Here is a 16,294-nt window from a genome sequence, read left to right as displayed (position 1 = left end):
CCATGGTGAAACAATGTCATTAAAGCAGCAATAAACCTTCAGAGAGATTTGTGGGGCTTATGGGAAGTCTGGCAATAAAATGTGTTAATTAGAGTTAACTGTTCATCTCTAATTATTCTACAGGACTCTGCATCACTGCCTACCCAAAATGCTGCCCTTGGAAAAGCTCTGCACAAAGCAGTGCCACCTGCACATCAGCAGCTCCTGGCCCTGCCCTGACAGGCAGCCAAGCTGAACCATGGTCTGCTGAGCCTCTGTACAGGGGGTTCCCCTCCTTCCATCCCCCCCAGCAGCACTGAGCTGGGCAGGGGGAGAGCTGGGGGGACAGCCAGCCCCAGCAACCCCAGGCATGTGTCAGGAGGGCAGGAGAAACATTGCCTGCTCCTGTCCTTTGGGATTGGGGGAAGGCAGGGAAAGGAGAAGGAAAAGAGGCACAAAACAAAGAGCATTTGGAGTGGGAATACCTGAGCCTTCAGCTCATGAACTTTAATCCCAAGTCTAACATTCCCTCCCTTGGACCAGGCACCATCTTGCCAGTTTGCCACCTGACAAGCCTGTGCAAGCTGTGTAAAGACTTTGCTTAAAAATAACTTACAAGATATCTTACAAAGCATCTTAAGTTTTCACTTAACTGCATTTACTTCTTTAATAAACATACTCCTCAAATGGAAACTATTTCTGTTTCTTCCACTCTTATTTATTAACAGAAAACGGGACAAGTTCTGGACCATTGCATCTTTTCAGGATGAACAAAAATACATCTCAGGGCCAAAAGAACACAGATCTCAGAAAGCATCTTCAGTATCAGAAAGATGTACTGAGATAGGGAACAGATGGGAGGATCTCAGGATGCATCTGGCTTGGATTTAACTCCACAGAAAACATTGTCCTTCCCATCAGCTGGGTTTATGGTGACCACACCACCTTCTTCAACCATGAAAAAGAAGAACTGATGTGGAGTAGATTGGTAAGGACAAATTAAATGTATTTACTCTCCATAAACCTAATCTAAACAATTTCCAAGGTGTGGAGAGATGGAAGGGGGGAAAGTGATCTGCCTTTGATTTCTCAAGGCTCTTTTTGAGCCCTTCCCATCATTGCACTCTACTTGGAGTTCAGAGCAGAAAATTTGACAGAAAGACAGAAAACAATCAGAGAAGAAAGGGAATCAGAGAATTTCATAAAGGTTTCCAAGTAGAGAACAGCTTATTCTGAGATCACCTGAAAACTGCCTTCAGGCGCTGGAAGTTTTTGCAGTCATTACTGTTCCTGATTTCCCTACAATTATTACTATTACTTTTGCTATTATTATAACTTTTGGTTTAGAAAACTGCTTTGAGAAACATAAAATAACAGAGAGAAAATTATAATATTTATAAAATATTTAAATACTTTTAAACATTCATAAATATCAATACTGAAAAATATATTTCTGTATTTTTAAGCCACTCTGAAGGAGCAAAGCATCATAAGGCTTTTCCAGACACTCTGTACAGATAGTTAGGTACTGAAGATTGAGAGTGATGGAATTATTTTCTCCCTATTCAGAAAAAGGGAAAATCATGTATGGATGTATAGCCCAAGACTACAGAGTCCTTAGTGACAGGTATCAGTAGAATGAGTTGTGCATAAAGACAATTCATGAAGCAAGAAAAAGCTTCTTGTCATATTCCAAGCAAGACTTTGTTTCAATGCATATCTAAAGCTTAGAAGACACCTAATTTAACCTTTCAAATCTATTCTTTGTTTTTATTTAACAGTGTCCCAAAGGCACCTTATCTTCCAAAGAAGTGTCCCCTTCTCCACTGCACACAGACTGAATCCACAGCATCACAGCTGGTCATGCACCCACCTCTGAGCTAACCACACAGGATGGGAACAGAGCAAAGAAAAGGAACAGGAAAGAAGAATAAGAAAGAAAACAGAGAAAAGGTAAAGAGACAGTTGCCATCTATTTCACCAAGTGCTGGGACAAAAGCTTCAAGCTTCTGCCCTGGACAGGAGGGCAGAGGAGAGGGAGGCACTTCCTCCGGTCACGGCTGGGATCAGCACCAGTTCAGAGAAGGTGTTTGCAAAAAAAACCCCACAGGCAAAGTTATAACATAAGTGCCTGTCCTGTCCTGCTGGGCACATCGTGAAGAAGTGGGTCAAAGAGGGGAGGGGACTGATGGCAGCCTGGAAGGGCTGTGTGTGCACGGGGGAAGGACACAGAGCCGCAGGCAGGGCGCACGGGTGGGTGGGTGGGTGGGTGAGGTGCCGGCACTGCACGATGCCAAACCTCGTGGCAGGGCTCAGAGCAGAGGCAGTGCACACAGGGGACAGGCAGGGAAAGGACCACAGACAGCTGGATGCTTGGTTTTTTTCATAAAACCGCCCATTTCCTGGCTTTTCTGCCTATGCATGGGATACCAGATCCTGAGCTTTCCCCTCCTTGCATTCCATGCATCCCCCGTCTCCCTCCACAGCCACACAGAAATCTTGGCTTCTTAAGTTCAGGTGAAGGTTTGACAGCAATCCTGCAGGAAGGATGACTAACCCCACGTCCAAGGAAGGCAAGCATGGGGATCACATTCTCCTGGGCAATGCACTGCAGGATCCTGGGTGCTCCATACAGCCCTCCCATGCAGGAGGCCAGGGATGAGATGTACAGCCCTAGCAAAAACAAAAACCCCACCAAGGATACCTGGAGGAAACAGAGAGAATGCAAAGTTCATCATGTTATGCCTTAAAGACACCCAAGCAATCTTAAATGCACATATTTTAACAGATCACATATCTTTTCTAACATTGTTAAATGAACAGAGCAAGCCCTAGGAAAGCAGCAATTTAATTGGTCTGTGGTATAAAGTACAAGCAATTAATACAGGAAAATTATCCCATAAAAGTAATTTAATACTGAACATCCTGTACCGACAGAACCATTTTACAAGCTCATATCCAAGGAATTCTTTGTCACTTGGAGCAAGTGCAGCAAAGCAGCAGCTATTAGATTCCCCTTAAGTAACTGGAAGTGAGTTTATTTCAGGCAAGATCCCTTATATACAGAGCACATCATACAGGAAAAGCTGCCCAGGCTTCCCACCATCCAAAACAGGAAGACAAACCCCTGTGTCTCAGAGGGGAAAACCAATCCTGAAGGAAAACCCACAGTAAAACCAAATCAAAATTGCCACTTAAATAAATGGCATCTCAAAAAAACACGCTCCAAAGGATGTAATACAATGACCTTATTTTCCTGTCTTCAATGAGAAAAGAATTTCCTTTGGCCAGCATGAAACATTAAAAAGAAAAAATTTAAAGTCATAGTGCTAACAAGACTGGTTTTAGAACTGTTTTTTGAAGCACCCTTTCAAGCTGGGAGCATCTCCTTCAGGTGTGGAGGGAAAGGAAGGACAACTCCTGGTCTGTCACACAGATGGAGGACTAAGCAGGTGGGGGGACTGTGGAGAGCTGCAAGCACAGAAAGTGTATCTAAAAACCCCACCCAAATACACAAAACCCCACAATATAAACATTGTGCAAGAAAGCTTTGACATGGGAGCGGTCCTGGCACTGCAGTGTAAGGACCTGGACAGAAAAAATAAGGAAAACAAGGTCTAGGGTCACCTGAGACACCCCCAAGCCCTGCAAGACCACAGAGGTCTGACAGCCAGCAGCCAGGCACAGAGAATGGCAGGGCATGGGGGTAACTCCTGCACAAAGGCCAGGCAGAGAGAAAAACCTCACATTTTGGTCCAAATCCAACATGCCCATCCTCCTCTGAAGCAAGTGCTGGAGGTACAGACAAGTATCTGTGGCTGAGGCTGTCACCAAATGCAGGTTCTCTGCATCCCACATGTCCTTTGCTCCCACCCCTCCTTCCATGGAAAAGAGGGTCTAAATGAACACAGGTCCTCCCAGCTTCTGCCCCCATTGAAGTCAGGTGGGACATGCTTTATTAGGAGGAATTACAAAAATTTACGTGGCTAAAGATGATCCAAGCTACATCTGACTTTGGTGTTTTGTCTATGAAATCTGCAGGCAGCAAAAAGGAGATTGGGTAAAATGCCGTAAAAAGCTTTCTCTTGGGGAAGGCAAGTGAATTAACGTCACAAACTGTTCAAACTTCCTAGCACAACATTTCCCCACGAAAATCCACTTGGCCTTGTGAATTGCATCTTGTGGGACAGAAGGAACCTGAGGCAAAGCTGAGCAGGTACCAGCTCTCATTAGCCCGACAGGCAGACGCTCAGTGGGGAATCCTCCCTTCCCTCTCCTCTAATCCTACCCTGCTCCGAGGAATACTCAGAAGAAACAAACACTTGTGCCAGACATCATATATTATTTTAGCTGCCAAAAATGCTTGCATTTAAATGCGCTACTTGACATTCAAATCAGGGTTAGAGGGGAAGAGTCCCTTTCACCGAGGCTGATGAAAGGTTTTGCTGGGAGTTTTGAACACAGGGAGTGTGAATACATTGCAAGGAATTGGCAGTTGGAGCTCATTAGAAGTGAAATTACTGAATCTCATTTTTATGTTTAAAAAGCCAAACAAATATTGTAACAGAGAAAAGCAGCCAAGCACTCATTCACCTGTGATAGAAAGAGGGAGTTTGGAGGAGTAATGATCTTTCTCCCCTACCTCTCTTCAAAGTCATTAAAATCTAAAGCATCTCGCAATAATTTAAAGAAGAAACATGAATATTGCACCATTTGTTTGTTCTATATTAGGGGAAAGAAAATTGAATTTACTTTTTTGGAGGGGGATGTTTGCTTGTTTATTTTTTGTATTTGACAGCATTGAATATCTTCTCATTCATTACTGGGAGATTTTTCGTTTTCCCCTGGAGGGTTCTGAAGTTAAAACACAGCTTTAACAATCTCTTTCTCTTCAGCAGATTCATTTAAAGCTGATTCTTTTGGATACTTCACTTTTTGCCCATTAAGTCATTGACATACAAAGAGGTTGCCTTAGAGAAGGCAGGTTCATTCTTTTTTTCCCTGAAACAGAGGTGGATTTTTTTACCTCAGCAGGTTTAGTGGCACAGCCCTACCAATAATTGTGAGTTTATTTTGGGGGGGGGGGTGGAAGAAGTTTAGAGCTGGAAGAAGTTTAGAATTAAGAAACAAAAGCAGAGTTTCGAACTGATATTTTAGACTAAAACCTTGCTACAGATCAAACTATGTAAACTTCTCAACTATACAGTGAACCCATGATTTTGGATAATACCTAATAACAGAAAATTAACCCTTCCATATCCCATCCAAAGAAAGACAGTGGCACACCCCAAAATCTCTTGCTCTCTTCTCAGAGGCATGAGGTGGTGAGGTTCATTGTGTGTTACACCACAACCCCCCCTCGTGTAAATACTCTGTGTGGAATTGTGGAATGTCTTGAGTTTAACAGCCCAGTTGCTCCCCCTGCAATCACAGCCCGCTGGATATGGAAATGTGAGCTCCGCTTGACTGAGTCGAGATAAGCAGGGGGGTTCTTCAGAGGTTTCAGTTTGGTCTAAGCTTTCACCAAGGAGAAAGGATGCTTGGAATAAAGTACAGCATTTACCATTAAACCACATCACCATACTTCAGCTCTTAAAGCTATTGCTGGGTGACAATGCCAAGGTTTGGCATCACGAATGCCAGGCTATTCAAACCAGCTCTGCACTGGGATTTGCAACAGGGAAATCCCCCTGAATTGTAATGAGGGATGTGCACCCAGATTCCTCGGGCTTTTGAAAAGCTCAGGCATTCAGCAAGGCAGATGGCAGCCTGAAAGCACCATCACACAGAACCACCAGTTACCTTCTCTGCTATCATGAAGTCGTAGCGGAGAGACTGACGGGTACAAATGGCTCCCAGCAAAAAAACGAAGACAATGTACAGAAACCACCTGCAAACAACAAAAATAAACCAATTTCTTTGCAGCAAGACAAGAACACAGAGAATTCTGCCACTAGGAGAGCCAGGAGAGAGTCAAATGCCCTCAAGTTGGGTCTTCAGTCACTCTGCACAGTTCCTGAATGATTTCACTTCAGGGATAAATTTGACACCAACCCTGAGGGGAAGCTACCCCCACTCCTTAGGTGTGCAGGGGGGAAATATCCCAGTCCTAGGGACAGACATTTTAGTAGGGCCTGTAGCAAAATGCCAGGGGGTAATGGTATGAACTAAAAGAGGGTCAATTCAGACTAGCTGTAAAAAACCAATTTTCTACAATAAGGGTGGTAAAACGTGGGAATAGGCTGCCCCAAGAGGTGGTGGATGCCCCATCTTTGGAAACATGCAAGGTCAGGATGGACCTTGATGGAGCAATCTGATCCAGTTGAAGAAGTCCCTGCTCATTGCAGGGGTTGGGTCTGGATGGCCTTTAAAGCCCCTCCAGCCCAAACTGCTCTGTGATTCTGTGGCTCTGCAGGTACACAGGTCCCTTCCTCTGGCAGCAGCATTAACAGCACAGCTAACCCTGTCTAACTCCCTTTCTGGAGTTCTGGCCTTTCCATAGTCAGGCTGGGGGATAATTTTGTCCTGTAAGGCGCAGACAGCAGAGAAGGGAATGACCACAGCCTTGGATAGATGGATTCATGTGATCCTTCTGTGTCCTGTGGAATCCCCCCTCTTAAAACAAGCACCATTTCCAGCAGGAATGCCTCCAAATTGTGAAGAATCTTCCTTCCTGACTGAACATTGGTGCACAATTAAAAGAAATCATATCAAAGGCAATTTAGATGGCAATAAAAGCAGGCAGGAAAACCTACTGAGGGCTTTTTTTTTTAATAAGCAGCAGTGGAAAACTCTCCTGGAAAGCAGCATTTCCTTGGGAAGAGCATGACTTGGTGAGGCAGGGCCTTTGCTTCCCCTGTCTTGCAGGTGGGTAGGTTTCACCTCTCGTGGCCTCATTTGCCCAGCAATAAAAATTACAAAATTTTGATACTTCTTTTCTATTTATATAGAAAAAAACACAAGGGGGAGGAGCAATAATCCCCCCCTTGAAATCAACAGCAGTGAATGACAAAATCATCCCCCCTAGCCTTGGAGAACTCTGCATTCACTCTGGGGCAGGCAGGCTGCAGCAGCACAAGCACCCAGCACCAGCACAGATCCCACCCAGCAGTGGAAGGACTGAGCACAACAAACATCTCCAGCCTACCCAGAGTATGTGGTGGTAATGGATGACAATTTGAGTGAGAGCCACACTTTAATTTTCCAGATGGCTGAGTAATAAAAGGCTGATGGGAATAGGAAATGGATTGGTCACACTCAGGGCAGACTCCAGAGAAAATTTTCCCCAATCAATGACTTACGAGGTGCCAATAGCAGCCAGAGAGCCCAGAGGGATGTTGGAAGAAGGCTTCTGGAGATCTCCACTCATGTTGAACCCAGCCATCACACCTGTATTTTGCAGACACAAGTGCAATTTAAGTTATAGTATATACATAGTCAATCTAAGCTACAGCATATATAACACACATTGCAATATGTAACATAATTTAATCAATCAGCTCATTGATCCTTTCAGAACAGTAACTATATCACTTCATTGCACTGCCACACAGACAAATATTGGCTCCCATCAATTGCTTGGTAAAAAAATGTTCGTGACTTTAACAGAAGCAAGTCACCACTGACGTGTCAAAGAAGCCTCTGTCTGGCTTGAGCAATGCTGAGGGGGAAGCAGAATGTGAACAAAACCCATCTTTATCTTCATACAAACCTAACAGGAGACAATGCTGCCCAGCTGTTGAGAAGAGAAATGCCACTGTTCATCAGGGCAGCACATGCAGCAGGTGGCACAACCCCCAGTCCAGATCCATTACAGGTCCCTGCATTCACAGGGGACAGCCACTGCTGCAAAACAGAATGTCCTGTCCATATTAACTGATGATCACATTAGCAGAGGGAATGGCAGGGCTCTCGGCACGTAGGTGGCACCTTCCAGCCAAGGGATCTGCTTTGGAAGTAGGCATTATCTCTGCCTTGCAGATAGGAAAACAGAAACACTGAGAGGGCAAGTGATTGTCCCAGTGTCACGTAAAAAACACATGCTAGGACTAAGAATAAAATACTGAACTGTTATTTTAGGCCAGAGTACAGGGTATTATACAATCAGGGACAGTCCTTAGCCTAAAAAATTACCATCTAAAGAGCAAGAGAGGGAAACAGGATGATTCAGAGGATTAGAGCCTCTACATTAAGACTAGAAAGGCAAGGTACAGATTGGTGAAGGGGCTTTGTCCATAGCTGAAGGAAGAGTCATACCAGACTTGTCAAGAAAACAGAGATTCCCTTGTCACATTATGCCAAAAGTTTTCTTAGAAGACTCCAGGTATGTGATATAAATAAAAATAAATAAATAAATAAAAATCTATGATTTAGAATCCCCATGAAAATTTGGACAACTTGAAGGCAGGACCAAATACTTTAGGGTGCCAAATTCTGCCCATCACCGTTCCCCCCAGGGTGTCAGACTAATGTCTCCACAAGGACACGTGGGCCAGGAGCCAGCCAGCAGTGCTGATGGCAGGGTCCCTGGGGCCAGGGGGAGATCACCACAGAACAATGGGAAGGAGGATGCCAGCACCATGGCACCATGGCACTCACAGCATCCGTCAGCCCTGCAGCCGGGACTGACCGCGCGCCAGTCCAGCATTGCTGCCAAGCCCAGCCGCCAATCCTCGTGTTCAGAGGGCATGAGAATCACAAAGTCACTCTGCAGCTGCAAATCTGAGTGACTACAGCTCTAAATCAGCAACAGCCCATTGCATTTTAAAGCTCAGATTGCTGCTTGGAAGGGCTTTTCCCCCAAGATGAAGGACAGACAACAGCTGTGGGACCAATCTCAGGGTAAAGGGGACAAACCCAAACCAGCCAGATGGATGGCCTCCCTATTCCCCACAGACCGTGGCCTTTGATGGGCTGTCAGCAATGGCTGGGTTGCTAATCATGGAACACAAACTCTGCTCTGCTCTGTCCCAGGCACTGCTGTGCATCTTCATAGCACCATCTCCACATCTGCTCCAAGGGAGTTGTAACACCTCCTCTCCTCACTGCTCTGCCATGAGGACAGCCTACAAATGAGCACAAGGCACTCTCCTGCTGCCAAACACAGCCAGGGCTTTATTTATTTATTATTAATGCTTTTTCCTTGATCATCTCTTTTTTTTCCCCCTTGATCAGTCCACTCACCAGCCATCTTTTCCTGTCATCTCCACCATGGAGCCAGAGCCCTGACAACTGTTCCCTGGTCCCCACAGAATCCTGGCTTTCCTCAGCTCCTGGAAGAGCTTTTCCTCCAAATTCAGACCAGATTTGAATCCTTGACACCATATTGAAAGCATTACAAATCAAGTTCTTAATTTTCTCCTGGAAGACTATTTTGTGGATATACTTCTGAACAGCGCAGCTAAAAGCCTGTCAGCTGCTCTGGTTTTCTCTAGATAAAGATTCCGTGCAATGTTCAAGCCCTGCTCCTTTCAAACAGTTACACAACAGGCTTAGCTAGAGGTAAGAAAAGTTAGGAAGGCAGAAGTCCATGGAAACGGTCACAAATATGCTAAATAAATTCTCTATGAAGCACTCTTTGATGACATGCTACTTTGCAATTCAGAGACAAAGCAGAAAACAGAATTCTCTGAATTTTTCTTCCACAGGGAGCAAACTATTGTCAGAAGGACAGCTGTTAATCTCATGTGCTTCTTGGCCAAGTTTCTCAAACATCTGGCACCACCTTTAAATCTTCCAGCTTGAGTCACCTCTTCCTCATCCAAACTCCTGCCTCAGCAAAGCACTGGGGAAACACCAAAATGGCATTTTCTGGACCGAACATAAAAAAGTTGAAGACGTGAGTCATCGGCGCAGCGATGACCGCACAGCCTGGGCTGCCTCACTGCCTCCCTCCCACAGACCCACACACAGCCAGGAGATGACTTCCCAGAGCCCACAGAAAGAGGATCTCAAGGCTGGGGATTGACCTCCTGCCCAGCAGGGACCAGGGGTCACACCCAGGCCACTGCACACCACAGCTTCTGTCAGGGCTCCCAGGAGAGTTTCACGGGTTCCTCAGCCGGAGGTCAAGGCCAGCACAGAGGGAAGCAGCTCAGATACTCCCAGCCCCTGGGGCCAAAGCCATCTCCTCTGTGCTGCAGTCATGGCTCTGACATGACCAGAGCAAAGGTGTGGACAATCTGGTAGCACAGATGTATGGACAATGCCAGAGCCGCCTCTCCACCGCCAGCAGCCTTCTAAACCCTTTGAGTTAACAAGTTTTCCTGAACAAATCAGTCTTTCCTCTGAAAATGCTCTTTTTTCTTTCAAGTTAAGAACAGGTAGGGCAGGCGGTGCAGATACAGAACTATCACAACCCTTGTTCCAGATTCCTTCTGCATGTCCTTCCTAGCAGTAAAGGGAGGAAGAAATTGGGATGTTCCTTCCTTCAGACTCAGGCCTATCCCTAGGGAAAAGGCCAATCCCTTCTGAACTCAAGCAATCATATCTGCAGATTCTCCATGGAGAAAATTATCCACCTCTCTGTTTCAATGAGATAGCAGGCTGGATTTTCCACACTGGCTATTATCTTAGAGAGCAGCAGATAGTGACAAAGCTTCTGGACAAAGAAGCATGAAAACACAGTCAACCCAGCCAGGAAATTATGGCTGAGACAGTCTGTACGTCGCTGCTATTCCCAGTGTAATCTGGCCCTGGGCATCATCCAGGGGGTGGATGTGTGCATGAGGGGACCACCTACACTGTGTGTCAGGCACAGCCACCAGCCCCACCAGCCATGGTTTATGGCTGCAGACACGATCACTCTTGCAAACACCCAGTGCATTTTTCAGTGAGCACATTATAAAATAGAAAAGGTGGGTTTTTTCCCTTCGCCCAGGAGGTGAAGAATGGAAAATCTTAGATAAGGCTTGTAGCTAATTTTTTTAAAGGGCCAATTTCTCCGCTGATGTAAGCTGGCACCTTGCCATGGACTTCAATGGAGTTGTGCCAGTTTACATCATCTGATAACTTAGCCCAAAACTTCTAAATCTATTTGCTGTCGTTTTGCAAGTGCCAGATATGGTTTATTTCAGAACTGGTTTCTGTGCAGTGATATTTTCCACTAACGCTGCTTCAAATGACATCTTACTTTCTTCTATCACAAGACAACACACTTCTTTCATTAGACAGAAGACCTTGGGGATTTAGTAGAAAAACATTTTTTGCACAACAGAAACAGCATTTATCTTAATTTTAAAATGCACTGACGGCTGCATGGCTGCTGCTGGGAGCTGGCTGTGGGCAGGCTGCCCCTGAGACTCCCTCCCTGTTGAAAAGCCCTGGCTGGGTGGGTATCCAAGTGTTCAGAGCACAGCAGCAAAATGTGTGCAGTGAGAAGGTATTTACAAACATGCAGAAGAACAGCTGGCTGATGCACAGCACCTCTGTAGGGGCATGTTCACATCTTCCACAGCTATATTTCAGTCTTTTGACTGAAGCCAGCAAATCCCAGTCTTCCGTGCCCATACTCTCCCATTTAGGCCAGCTCTGGATGTATGTTTTGGATCCCTTGGCTACTTCCCTATGATGAAATAACAAACTTGGGGGAATTAGGCCAGCTGCACTGAACATCCAGCTGAAATGGTTTAAACAGCTATTGCACAGGTAGCAAACAGACCAGCCTCTGCTTACCAGCGCTCAGCCATAAAACTGGGGTGACTTCACTTGCATTGCTGCAGTCATACCAAAAAAACACAGAGAAACTGAGAAGACAGCCTGACCTGGAGCAAAACCCCCCGAGGAGGATGCTCCCAGGAGGCAGCATGATGCTGCTGGTCTGCAAAAGGCTGGGATTACCATCCTATGCCTGTCAGTGGAAGCATGTCCCAGCTGCTCCTACTTCCTGCCTGTTTGGTCCTGGCAAGGGCCTTCCCACAGGTCCTGCTCCCTTCAAAGAGGGGAAGGGGCTGCCCCTCTTTGCTGTTACAGTACCAGCCTGCATCTCAGACATTTCTGTTTCACTGCCCTGTCTGGTGGAAATGGGCAACCTACAGACACTTTTCATATATCCCAGAGACCAAACTCAAACTGGTTGAATTCAGATAGCCATCTCAGAGACAGAGGAAGAAGTCTATCCTGAAGAGATCAAAATAGTTTCACTTCAAAGAGGAACATTTCATCTCAAAAGGCCCAAACAATTTGTTTCACAATTTCCGAAATATTCTTTTTTTAAAACTTTGTTATCAAAATAGCATCTTAAATTGTAAGCTAGCACATGCTACAAACTAAAAATAGTAAACACAACATTTTATAATTAAAGATAAACAGAACGTTGCTGTGGGTGAAAGAACTGTTTCAAACTGGCTCAATGTAACCCCTCAAAACTAAAGAGCATATTGAAACCAAATTTGTATCTTAAGGCAAAGGATTTTGCTTCCAGTGCTTCAACCAGGTCCCTGTGGGGGTTCCAGCAGAGGTGGATGCCACTGAGGTGGGTGCTGGGGAGGACCACAGGCTGGAGGGGACAGCCTGGGAGCAGGGCTAGCCTGTCCCTGCCATTCCTCAGTGCCACTTGCTCGCTCTCTGCATCACGCTGCCTGCCCTGAAGCAGCAGCACTGGCAGCAGAGAAGTCTTCATTCCCATCCTAGAAATTTCTTAATCAGACCATAACCTCTTCCATGGAGAGCACCAAACACAGTCCTGCATTTTATGAGGCTCCTGAAGTCCACAGTGCTCCACACAGCAGTGACAGGAGTGATAGTGATGTTATAGGGTACCACTGACACTGCTACTCTGAAGGAATAATTTAAATCCAGTAAATAACAAAGCAATTAAAAAGAACACATGAAAAAGCTGTGCTAACAACCAAAGTAATTATGCATCATCCCAAACTGTGTTTTCAGAGAATGTTTGACATTACTACTGGTATTACTACTGCTAACTAAACAGAGCAACAGGCTGCCAGGGCTTTAAACAAATTGTATCTACTAGCTTTGGCATTCTTCCTAGCAGCCAAGCATTAGCAGTGACAAAAAATCACTTAATATGGCTAATCACAGTCATTTTCTGCACACTGTTCCTTCTTCCATGACCAAGGAACCAGAAAACAACCTGCTTTCCTACACCAGTGACAGAGCTCATAAGAAAGTTTTTTTCCTCTTGGGGACTCACTTGGGCCAATCAAAAATGACAACAAAAAAGAGAGCAGAAGACATCTCTGTGGTGCCAATAGTTCAGGAAGGGGAGCTTTCCAGGAGGAAGTCTACCGAGGTAATAGCTAACCTGATAAGGTGGGAGAGAGGATCTCAAAGACAAATTTGAAGTCCTGCCCTAGGTGCACCTGACAAAGTGACTTCTGCTACCCAACCATTCCTCTAGTCCCCTGTTTCACAAAACACTTTCATTTGTCTCCCTGTACCGCAGCAATTCTGCAACTTCCAGTGAGTTGCTTAGAGCTGATCCTCTGAAAATTCGTTCTATAATCCAAGGATTCATCACTATGGAAACTGCTTATAATCAGTACTTTTTATAGCTTAAAACACCCAGCATCAACAAAAGGTATTGTAACTTCAGCTGATAGTTACTGCATTCCCACTGGAGATTGTCAGCTCTGGAAAGGGGACATGCATCTTCCTGGTAATTTAAGGGAATGGATGATATGAAGGTGTCTAATTAAGCTCATTAATATGAGCTCTGCTGACATACAAGGATGAACCTGTGGCACCACGCAGTGAGGGGTGGGTCCATCATGGGCAATGGCATCAGCCCAGCTCAGCCCCCTGCTAAGGTAAGGATGGAGAGAACTCCCTCCTGTGCTCTTCCCACTCTCCCAGTGCTCTAAAGTCATAAAGCTCATCTGATTTGATAAATCATGGTCAGTTCCTTCAGATAGGCTTGATGCCTTCTGCCCTGACAGCACAGGCCAAGATCAGTGCCTGAGCCTCGTCCTTGGCAGGGGAGGATTCACAGGACCACATCAACCCACAGAGCTCACCGACAGTTTCTAACCACAGAGACAGAAGCACACGTTCAAGCGAACAAGACAGGAGTGAAAAAATTTGAGATGCTGGAGGGAAGCCTGAACACTTGAATTGACCACCTGGGTCTGCTACGGCCAAGTGCAGTCCTGCTCACAGCCCAGAGGAGCCCCCCTTGCCTCTGCTCATCTCGGAGATGTTCCTGCGGAGGAAAAAAGGACGAGGATAAAACTTAACTGTACCTGTGGCAGCAGGGAAAAACACTCCAAAAACCGTGAAGAAGGACTCCCCCTGGCTGTAGTCTGGCAGGGTGTTGTTGAACATCAGCTCTTGGGAGTAGCCGACGAAGCCGTGCTCTGTGGAGACACAGAGGTGAGAGGAGAGCCCCAGGAACCCCCAGGGCTGCAGGAGCCCCCCCAGCTGCCCCCAGCGACCACCCCCCTCCAAACACATGCTCCTGCCGGGGCTGCCTCCAAGGACCACCTGAGAGGATGAACATCGACTTATACGGTGGGGGAAAAGGCAGAAACCAGGGCTGCCACTCCTGCCCCGTCCTTCTAAGGTCACACACACAAGTTTTGCTTTCCAAACAAGTTTTACAGAAGACAGGGGAGGGGGGAAGGGGATGGGTGGGGTACCAATGTCAAGCACCTGGTTGACTGGGTATGTAAATGGAGGATCCTACTCCCTCACTGCACACTTGAAAGATGGCTGGAATCCTTCCACAGACCTCAATTTGTTATAAAGGGTTAAGCCTGACAGCTGGCATGCAAAGCATTAATTAGGAAAGGTTCTCGATGCTTATAGACGGAAAAGATAACTCACAAAAGCAGGTTAAGGAATTAATGAGTGTGACTATTAAATAATAATTTCATTTTTAACAGGCAACGCTGCTTTTTGATGGAGTATCTTAATCTCTGGAAACTGCTCCTCCCTGTCAGTAATCCAAATGCTTATGCCAGCTGGGGATGGAAGGTGAGCAAAGTCGGTTCCTTTTTTTCTCCTGCCACTACAATCTATTTCCACAAGACATGTGACTCCAATAACTTGAATTTTCTCATTAGCAGGCAGGATGTTGTTTATGGCCGCACAGGGTGATGGCCAGAAATTAAAAAAAGACTCCATCAAAGCTGTCCCATGCCTCAAAGACAACATTAATGATGTTTGGACAATAGATTAGACCAGAACATTAAATCAGACCTCTGAGCACAAGACATATCCATTTAAAGTCTCAGAATATAACTAACCACAGAGCTTTGAAGTTTTCACAGAAAACCCTACAGATAATCAAAAGTTTCCTACTACATCTGCATTCATTGTGTTGCCCAAACATGGATGGAAACACACTGATAGAAGAGGTCTCCTGCTGCTAGGCTTTGTAAAAGCACTAGCTCTCTTTGCTAGGAACAAGTTCCAGATGAGACTTACAGGGAACAAGCTCAGTGCAACACACTGACCTCTGGACCTCACAGATGTCTGCAGAAAGTGCAGTTTCTGGAGAAGTAGAGGGGGAATTTGTGAAGGCTGTATGTTCCTATAAGTCCAGAACTATGTGACTTCAACCAGAATTGATGCTTACAGCAGCCCAGCACATGTCTGCCGAGCTCCCACCAAACTGGTTAAGGAAAATGGTGGTCCTTGGCCAAGGGATTTTTCACCAAGTATATGCTCCTCAGAGAAATGTTAATTTTTCATTTTAAAAGTGAACAAAATACTCATCTCATGCCATGAAGATCTGCACACCTTCTCCAACCAGAGCTTTGAAGCAGCAGCATCAAATACATCTATGCCACTTGATAAAAGTTTGCCCCACTGATGCACAAAAATCTCCTGTGAAGTGAACTCTAGCCTCTCTTGACAATTTACTCTCACATATTCCTATCAGTCAGGTTTTCTCTAATCACAAATTGTCCTTTCCATACACTTGCCCAGTTTGTGGAGGCCATCTGAAATCCTGACCCTCTCTGCCAGGCTGCTGCAAGCTCTTCCCAGCTGGGGTTCATGCTCAGAGTGAATCTGCACTTTCCCTTTTCCACCCTCCAGGAAGTTAAGAGAAATGCCAAATAGCATCAGACCAAAACCAGACTGTTGCAGAACCTCACCAGGCACAGCGTCCTGCTTTGTAAGTAAACCATCTCCAACCAGGGTCTTCCAAAGGTGTTTTGGGGCTGTATAATTCAAATGAGGCGCTTTGGGTGCCTTTTGTTTCCTTCCTCGTACAAAAGGCCAAGTGTGCAGACCCGTGAACAAACAGACTACAAACAGTTTTCTGTGGTACCATTTTGGCCATATTATGGCCCCACACTGACCACAGGACCCACGAGCCCAGTGTCTGACCTCCACCTGTGTGCCTCTG

General features: G+C 45.7%; 1 protein-coding gene across 1 annotated transcript in view; it reads right to left on the bottom strand.

Moving 5' to 3' along the window:
• SLC12A8 (solute carrier family 12 member 8) overlaps positions 1-16,294 on the bottom strand; it is a gene marked incomplete at both ends in the record, with an annotated part of 45,358 nt that overhangs the window by 8,927 nt on the left and 20,137 nt on the right. The window contains 4 exons of the mRNA XM_084209027.1: positions 2,537-2,683; positions 5,782-5,869; positions 7,281-7,368; positions 14,181-14,294. Of these exons, the coding sequence (XP_084065153.1) occupies positions 2,537-2,683; positions 5,782-5,869; positions 7,281-7,368; positions 14,181-14,294 (437 nt within the window). The remainder of the gene's footprint in view (positions 1-2,536; positions 2,684-5,781; positions 5,870-7,280; positions 7,369-14,180; positions 14,295-16,294) is intronic.

Source organism: Fringilla coelebs (genome assembly GCF_963513975.1).
Source record: "Fringilla coelebs genome assembly, chromosome: 7".
NCBI lineage: Eukaryota > Metazoa > Chordata > Aves > Passeriformes > Fringillidae > Fringilla > Fringilla coelebs.
Note: the sequence above shows the minus strand (reverse complement) of the source record. Positions and strands in the feature narration are given on the sequence as shown.